The sequence below is a fragment of the Phaethon lepturus genome, unplaced genomic scaffold (genome assembly GCF_000687285.1).
Source record: "Phaethon lepturus isolate BGI_N335 unplaced genomic scaffold, ASM68728v1 scaffold42944, whole genome shotgun sequence".
Taxonomy (NCBI): domain Eukaryota; kingdom Metazoa; phylum Chordata; class Aves; order Phaethontiformes; family Phaethontidae; genus Phaethon; species Phaethon lepturus.
This window is the reverse complement of record NW_010536345.1, coordinates 69-9,620: the sequence shown is the minus strand read 5'-3', so window position 1 is coordinate 9,620 and position 9,552 is coordinate 69. Positions and strand designations below refer to the sequence as shown.

The following is a 9,552-nucleotide window of genomic DNA, read 5'->3' as shown; positions in this document are numbered from 1 at the left end:
AGAGCGTCCTTCGAGGCCTTCAGACAGGTACTCCAGATCCTAAAGTACAAAAAAAAAAAGTTTGATCTGTTCATCATGCTGTTCTGATATACTGAAACTGAATTTCAAAAGACAAGACAATTAGTTCAAGTTGCGTTTTAAGTAGGGGTAATCATTTAATGTAGAGATTCAATCATAACACTTTTCAGAAATAACTGCCATGATTCTGTTCTTCTGTAACTCTGAATAATACATTTCACTCATTTATAAATTACATGTTAATAACAAGGTAATACCAGGGCAGGTCAGTATTTGAAATTCATTGTAGAGAAAGGAAATGTAGGGACAAATATTCAGAGATCAGAGCAACTTAGTAACATTTATATTTATTAGATAGCAGACTGCTTTTAACAAAGAATTGCTGGTATTTCTAGGAGCCCATTTTGATAAAGCAAAATTAGAATCTAAAACCATTGTTTTAAAGATCAAGTAGAAAAAGCTCCTTTGACAGATCTTAGGTAGTTCCAACACTAGGTTTATTATATTTTGAAATAATGGAGGTATTATAAGTATTAATTTTAAAGATAATTAAAACTAGGCTTATTTTAGAAAGCAGTTAATGTGGAGAACAATTTCTAGAACTTTTAAAAATGTTCACATTTCAGCATCTATTAACCAGCCATGTTCTAAAACCTTTGCAATGCAACGACAAATATTTGAAGAGAGAATATAGATCTGAAGAAAGAATTGGCCATAAGGCAAATTTTTGCTGACAAAGACGAGTTTAGCTTCCTAAACTGGGAAAAATTCAGGGGGTCAGGGGAGGGTGAACTACATGAAACATCTGTAGCCAAAAGCTTAGGCAACTTATTCTCCTGCCAAAAAAAACCAACAAACCAAAACCTTGAGACTTAAAGGTCAACATTATGTGCAAACAGCACGGTACAAAAAAAACCAAACCCAAAACCCAAAGCCAAACAACCCCTACTTCCCTACTACAAACACATATGCATGTTTGTATTTCAAATAAATTAGTCACACAAGCAATAGTTAGTGACAGTATTGTGAGTAATCCATCAGGAGTACAGTGAGGTGAGTAGAAAACAATAACATGGCAAACAAATGGTCAAGTGGGGAGAAAAATAGCAGAGAAATTGAACTAATCAAATCAGACAGAAAAATTGGATGTACACGAGTATAACAAATACAGCACAAGAGCAGTTGTGAGTGCAACACAAACACTGAAGGATGCATACTGTTCATAAAAGAAAAATGGATTGTGTTCATAGAGAGCATATGTCCCTAGCGTTTCTAAAAATGAGTTCTTAATGAGAATTGTACTATTTAGGAAGATTTTAACTCCAAGTATGTGTACTTGAAGCATGTTAGCAGCATGTGTTCTTTGATGATAGTGCCCAAACGTCCTAGGACATGAAAGCTGGAATTCCTGCATCAGCTACTTACTGACCGAGTGGTGCTTTAGACACTTCTGGCAAGTAGTAAGAATATGACAAAGGGCACTGTAAAACCAAAAAACACCACAAACAAAAAGCCTTGAAGAACCACAAAAACCACCACACGCCCTAGGATTGGATCTAATGGTCATGAGTTGATTCTACTTAAATTAACAGAATAACAAAATAACTTATTAATGCATTAGAAATAAGATTAGGTAAGTAGGCTGGTTCTTCAAAATGCAATCTACAGAAATTTTTTTGGATAAGCAGTAGTTAAAATGCATTGCTTTTCATCTGAAGTGCCCTACATATAATTTTTTACAAGCCACTGAAGAAGGTATATACTGCTCTTTATTTTACAGGTACGAGAAACAGCGACCAAGAGATAGAGCTAGTTGTTTGAGGCCATAGAGTTACTGAGCTTTACTGTGGTCGAATTCTTTGTTTGGTGAGAATATTAAGCTTTTTCTTGTCTATGGCACTACTTATGTAAGTTGCAAAAGCATTTTAAACAGCGTCATTAAAGAAAGCCTGTTTCATAATGCAGCTTGCAGTAGAAAAAAAGCTAGACAAGATGGAAATCAAAGCTTACTTGATCAACAATGGAAAGATGTCGAGCTTCTTCTAATTTTGTATGTAGAATAGGGTTTGGGTGTATAGCTTCAGGAGATAAATATGGCCTGTATCCAGAGAGCAGGTAAGAAAGACAAATTCCTGAAGGTCCATTGCCTATTAAAGAAAAAATTTACTGCTTTAGTAAAAACGTCAGTAATCTAAAGTTTGTAAGCCACTAAATAAGCAGCAACAAAATCATGCTATAGTAGTATAATGTGATACTGTCCTGATTCAAAGCAGCTTATAAACTTCACAGTAAAATAAAGCCTACCATAGGAACTTCCTCCAAATAACCTGAGCAAAATCTTTGTCAGATAACAAGAAATGTTATCTGTACGACTGTTTACACCATGAAACAAAATGCATATAAAGGAGTTTCATGATTTAGTATGTCAAATTCACTATTCTTGCGTGAAAATGGTCCGATGGATAAAATCTGGTCTGCCTGTCAATCACTGTGTTATCTGAGTATTATTACCATCTTACAGCTTTGTGTTCCCATTTACACTGAGTACTGTAAAACACAGAACAGAAAGACAATCTAGGGCGTATGTTCTTCAGGTCTGCCCATTGAATAAAAGGAAGAAAGAGACAAGCAGAAAGCTGAAGGCACAGCACAACAACAATGTGAAAGCTGAAGTGAAGACAGATACGGTAGATAAGTGGTAAAGTACAAGAAATTCATGTAAGACCACATTCATTGTTCAGCAACAATATCAATGCAAACATCTTTCTGTAGCACTTTATAATTCATATATGTGTTTTATTGCAATTTTAATAGACTAACTTATTTTCAAATTGTTGTTAAAGGTGTGAAATGGATGGGATCAAAACATTACCATAAGGTAATTGTTTCTGTTTATTTGACTAGTATTAAACACAGTAGGGGACCATATTTATAACACGCAAATATGGAAGTAATTTTTATGTTGCAAAGTCAGACATCAAAAGCTATGGAAAGCTAAAGTCAGAAAAGTATGTGCTATGATACAGAATTAAAACATGTGACTATGTACTGTTATTTCTATAGCTCTGCTTCCTCATTAATTGAATGAAAAGCAGTGTTCTCCTAATGAGGCACTATTCAGTATTTTGTCTTTGTTTTCCATCTAGAGTGGCACACATGGCATGTACCGCACACTATTCAAATTCTGGGCTAAAGAGAAAATTATTAATTTATTCATGTTTTTATACAGCACTCATTGTTAGGTTGTTAGCTCTTACTTCCCACCATTTCAACTCCTGATCTCAAAAGTTCAGCCATCGTTTCCTGCTCCCCATCACCTCTGCACACAGTATTTCCATCACCTGTTAGCAATCCCATTTCTCTAACGTCTGCCTCTCCTCCCTTCTCTGACTCCCCATCCCTAAATCCCCCATCAGTTTGCAGAGACCCTGTTCTTTCCCAGTTTCTTCATACATCAGATCTCTTTTTCCTCCTCCACCAGGCTACACTCATCACTCTGGTTCCCAGTGGCAGTACATCCCATACTTTATTACAATGCGGCGCGCATATACTGGTCACAGCCGTGGGCTACACGAAAATCATGTAGGCTCACTACAGATGAGTTCTTCAAAGGCTGAGACTGCCAAGTTGTAAGAAATACTCAATAAGTGTGTTTTCTCTGAAGGCCTAGAACCCAAGAAAGCTGTATATTTCCATCACTGGGATCTTCAAGACAGTTAAATCAAAAGTCTGTAATAAAAAGTTTAAATATTGGTGATCCTGCCTATATTATTTCCCAAACCACTTTGATTCCCGTTTTGCCATTTATAAAAAAGACTATACGGAATCTTTCAGACAATAAAAATGCTCTTCCTTACTCTCACACTGTTCTACCCTCCCACAAACAGATCAGCATGACATAGACTAGTATGCTTCGGTCCAGGAATCTAAAGCTTAAAACAGATGCAAGCCCCTCCTGTCACCCACTGGCCACATAAGATGGATGCGAGAGAGAAGCTTAGCAATACATTGAAACCATCCATAACAAAATCATATGAAGCTGTAAAAAACACTCTTACACCTATAGTTCACAAGCGTTCCCACGACTGAGTAAATTCTGAACTATTTTTAGTATTATATCTTGTGCACAGTTAAGAATTTTGTTTCTTTTTCCAAGTGCATAACTAGATTCGCCCCGCACTGGGGTGGTAAAGGAAGCTAGTCCACAATGGAAAGAGAAAAATGTGTGCCATATCCAAGGATGCCATGCTAAAAATTATTCCTACTGGATAAGACTAAAAAGAACCAAATGGATAACAAAAGTTGCCAAAACAAAGGCTGGCAAGTGCCAAGGAAATTACTAAGGATTATGTTAAGGTGAATTACTGTCACCCAGCTCCCCAGCCACTCCCCTGGAACCATCCAGAGAGCCGATCCAAACCCAGTTCCTATTCTTTGAGCAGACTGAGTGCAAGGGAAAGAAATTCCCTTGTGGGTATGCTCTCAAGAACACACAAGATGAAGGTTCAGCTGCAAGGTCTGCAATTAGACTTGCTACAATTTTCTCAGAAAATCCTTGGGGGTTGTGGGGTGAAGTTTTTGAAATGAGACGTTTATACCTGAGGAGTTTGCTCTTACACACGACGCCTCCAATGATGGTTCTGATCATAACTGAGAGATATTACTATTATACAAAATTTAGATACACAGGCAATATACCCCAAAAGAGCACGGCCCTGTTCACTTAAGGAACAGTTAATATTTTGTTTGAATAGCAGCAGAAACTTCTCCTGATCAACAGTAAACTATGGTACAATCATTTTTACATTATGTGTCTAAACTTAAAGCAAATGATCAATTTCAAACATCATTAACAGCCTAGTTATTTAGCTGGAAATTTAAAACATTGTGTTTACACAGTAACAATCAGAACTAGTGCAGAAGATGAAAGTGTTTAGCACAGAACATCCTCTAGACTTAGAGCTCAGCATGAAATTCTTCAATCACAACTCATTCAGATGGAATGTATCTGTTTCTTCCCAATTTCTTGAAGACAGGTACAAGCACAGAAGTTACTTAATATTACCACAGTAGCTTAGTACTCTACGCAGAGCTGCAGCACAATATGCAGCACAAGCTCAGAATCAAATGTTAAACTGGGCATCATACACGGAAAAAGGGGATGATGAAGTTAAAGAAAGGGCAATATAAGTTATTGCTCCATCATTAACTCAACTGCCATCTTTTTCCTTCTGATTAATAAAATAGTGCAATGAGAAGGTGGCAGCACTGGGAAGTTGAAAGTATGTTTAACTCCAGCAATACAGGAATTGCACGGAGAAGATTAAACCCATAGACTGTGCATGTGCGTGTGTATGTGTGTGGGGACAATGACTGTTTTCATGTTCTTCTACTACATTGTTAAATTATTTTAGAACCCTTTTAAGGCTCTTCAGACAGCCAATGAATTAGTGATAATAGGCTGCCGATAGAGAAGATCAGCTTGTGAAGAGTCTCAAACATATCTGTGAAAAAGATGTGGACAATGGATTTGTTTTTCAAGGGGAAATAGTCAAGGCAGCTGTGTTTGGTGTCACCACATAGAAAGGAGTTCTAGACAAAATAAGTATTGAGCACAGGTATTTGCATAATGTGTATTTGCAAAACTAAACAGCGAAAACTGAGTCATTAACCATATGGCAGACCTATACTAAGGCTGGCAAAATGCCAGGAAACTGTTGCTCTTCAACTATGATGCAGAACTCAGCAAGTGATTCACGTCTGTCACATCCACGTAAGTGTATTACATGAGCACTATTTTAAGCTATCATGAAGAGAGCTTTGAGAACAGGCACTATTACAAACACCAGTCTTTCAAAGTTGTGGAGATTTACTGTGAGCACACTATGTTGAAACACCATTCTCTGGAATTTCTGCTTGTTTGCAAGTACAATTAAAGCTGTTGGGTTTGCTGTACTCCCAACAGCTTTGGACTAGATTATTGAAAACCTCCTTTACCCCAGATCTTTTCTTTATCTCCTCATCAAGTCATGGCAGTAAAGAGCTGGTGACCAGCTGTTGCGGAAAAACCTTGGCCCAATACAAATCAACCTGGCATTCTCAATTACGCTGTGTACCTATGGAGCCTGGTTCTTTACAAGTACAAGCCTTTAACTATTCAATCAAGACCACAATTTATTGTTTAAATCTGGTTGAATTGACTTGGATTCATTTTGGAAAACATGGGACAACACTCAGATGTTAGCGATGGATACAACAAAGAAAAAGGCAGTTTAGGAGACAGGTTAGCACCCAACAGGTTAGCACCTAACCAACATACAGCACACATTTTACATTATGCTTTTCACTGTCCCTTCTGACCCCACAAATTTCTGCCAGTACACCATCAACAACCTCCATGCAACCTGAAGCAGACATATCATATTAATCAAATCCTATGTGATCAACTAGAGTTTGATGAACACTAGAATCAAAACGGTTCTTCCATTAAGACTCACATATCTGCTGCCAATTCATGCAGCTCATTTTGTCAAAGCACAATCTGAATTCAAATATACTCCAACAGCAAGGCTCTTAGCATAATCTTATGGACCTGTTGTTAACCATAACAACTGTATTACTCTAATACACCTCTTCACTGTAAAGATGTTAAGCATTAGTTATTTAATGATAAATGGCTTCCTGCAGCAGGTCTATAAAGGCAACGGCAGTGACAGAGAATCTTAAAAAAGTGAAAAAAACTCACCTATTATTACTACAGGCAGAGTAAGGAGGGAGTCCCCAGGCAGAACAGTTTCTTCAATTAAAGGCATTCTTTTAATCTTCCTCCCGAGGCTGTCACCAAAATACTGGACGAAAGAATTCAAAAGCTGTCCTTCAGTTTCAGGGCTGCTGTAACTTCTAATTAAGAAGGACAGATGGGAGAAAACTAAAATGGAGCAGTTGATTTATCCTCAGAACAGTCTCTTAAAAAAAAAAAAGTTACTTTTGATGCTTTCCTTTAAGAGCTAGGGAATTGGCAAAACCGAGAACAGAACAGCTATTTTACTCCTCAGCACAGCTTTTCTAACAGAAGATTTTAAAAAGAGTCCACTTTCCCCTAGAAAGGCTACAGAAGGATAACAAAAAGGCACAGATGGCTCTGCAGAGATGCAGATTTCTAATTTCAGTTTATTACAAAGCCAAAGTATAACCAACAAGCATTATTTTGATCCCCCACACAGCAGAACTCCTTCCTCATTATCCTTATCAAAAGAGGCAAGACACACACTGCCCAGCCTACGAACAACACTAAGGCCAGCCAAAGGCTGAAGGAGCAGCTAAGGTACGAGAGTAGTCGTTCCCATACCTTCCTACCTGCTCAGCTGCATAGACGACTTTGCCTCAACAAATTTCTCTTTGGGTAGAAGCTGGCAATGGTATGAAGATGGAGAAAAGCATGATCCCTGTAAGCCCTAGACACAGCCCATTTTACCACCGTTAAAAGCAAACTTTTTATAAAACAAACTGCCGTGCAGTCAGGTCAGCTACTGCACAGCAGACTGCTTTCACCCCAGTAATTTTCCTAGACTTCTCAGTTCTTTCTCTGCAACATCTATTTAGGTTCCTCTCATAACTTTTCACCGTCTAAATGTGCTTCTAGACTGCCAAGACTGTTTTTATATTGTTTGCTGCTTAATTATTTAGGAGCCCTTTCTGAAGCCTTTCCAGGTCACTGAAGAAGCACACACCATCAGTTTAGCTAGAAAGGCAGGGGCAAACTAAAAATGGTCTGTTATTGGCAGTTATTTTATGAAGTCTTCAAAGTAAAGGCTTAACATTTTAATTAAAAACTACCTCAATCAAATGATCTAAACATTTTTCTCTTTACAAACACAGTTTTAGTTATTAACTTAATAAATAAAAGTACTCTTATTTATTTCCTAAGAATCTGCATATCTTAAAGCTATTCTAGTATTTCAGGAATTATTTTCTATGCAGGACCAAAAGCGTATGACACTGGTCTGATTCCCACAGCCTTCAAGAAGCCACGTCCGCTACCTGCCGCCTCAACTCCCACGACACTGAAGGTCCTGCTATGTATTTCAAAAGCCCTTCCTCAATGGGCAGGTCTGGAGTGAACTAGAGACAGAGCTGTACAGTAATAAGAGCACTACACTGTAATACATCTCTCTGATGGTTATTTCCTTGTTAAAAAGGGTGGGGAGCTATTCTAAGTTTGTATTTATTTCAGAAAACAAGTACTTGATTACCTATATTCCCTGCAGTACAACAAAAAGAGTTTGCAAATTATGTGCTTACTGTTTGATTATAGCTGCACATCAGCTCTTTGTGATCTTGGAGATACATAACACACAAACAGCATGAGTTCAATGAAGATGAGTAGAAGGCAGAGAAAGGGTATCTAATAATCACACTGCTTTTTTCACCTCTGCTTTTAGATATGTTGGGGTGGACTGTATTATTTTCCAGCCTTTGCTCAAAGTTAACTAAAGCAATGTTTTGCAAAAGACAGGCTTAAAGGGAGCATGCACGTTTTAGTGTGGTTTTAATATACTTGCTATGCTAGATGGGAGATAAAAACAAAGGTTTCAAAACTTCTTTTATGGGGTATATGCACAGTGCTGTAGGCTACAAAAGAATCTGCAACAATAAAAATGTTGCTTCTGTGCAGCTTTGATAGCGTATCACAAACGACCCAACTGGTTGAGTGCAGAAGCTAATTTTGCATAGAAACACCTGCATGCAACATGCAGTTTCTCAGCTATTGTGCTTATGAAGCAGATGAAGGGCTGCCTGTCAGGAGCATGTTCTTCCTTTGCAAGAACATCAGTAAGATCTTAAGTTAGGGGCCACCATCTTCCTAACCTCTAAACAACACAAAGCCACCAAGTACCAGTTTTTATCTTGATGAAAACTCACGGTAGACAGCTTTGCAGTGGCAGGGATTTGGTAAAAATATGTGTCTCTAGTCCCGCAGAGATGCATGTGGGCACAAAGATGAGTCAGTTCCAAAGCCAGTGCTTAGTTTACCTCATGGTCATACCACATAACCTCGAGAATTACATTCTGTCAAAACACCTAGATTCTAACCGTTTGGGGTTTTTTTGCTTGTAATGCTTTCAGTTTTTATTGCTGTGAAATTAATTATGTTAATTATGATAATTTCACATCATTAATTGATGTGAAAAACCCATTAAGAGAAAAAACACAGCATATACATAAACGTTTTTCTCCCTTTGAAAAAGAAAATAATAATTCTTTCATAATAACTGTCTTAATTCACTGCAAGTTATTAAAATAAGAGGTTCCTTTTTCAGGTAGCAGTGTGGAAAGATCCTAGAATTCCTAGGATACTTTTAGCAAAAAAAAAAAAAAAAGTAAACTGACTGTGGTGGGCGGTTAACAGAAAACTCGTTATATAAAAGGAATTTAAATTTGGTCTCAAGCTGACACGTCGGGAAGCGAATTTACCACAGTGGGGTCGCCGGGTTTGTTTAAGCAGCCGAGGAGAGCGGCGCCCGTCAGGGCCGG

General features: G+C 37.8%; 1 protein-coding gene across 1 annotated transcript in view; it reads right to left on the bottom strand.

Annotated features, from left to right (window-relative positions):
- OSGIN2 (oxidative stress induced growth inhibitor family member 2) overlaps positions 1 to 6,914 on the bottom strand; it is an 11,101-nt gene extending 4,187 nt beyond the window's left edge. The window contains 3 exon segments of the mRNA XM_010286131.1: positions 1 to 39; positions 2,029 to 2,165; positions 6,764 to 6,914. Coding sequence (XP_010284433.1) covers positions 1 to 39; positions 2,029 to 2,165; positions 6,764 to 6,830 — 243 coding nt within the window. The 5' untranslated portion in view covers positions 6,831 to 6,914.
- Between the last annotated feature and the right edge of the window lie 2,638 nt (positions 6,915 to 9,552).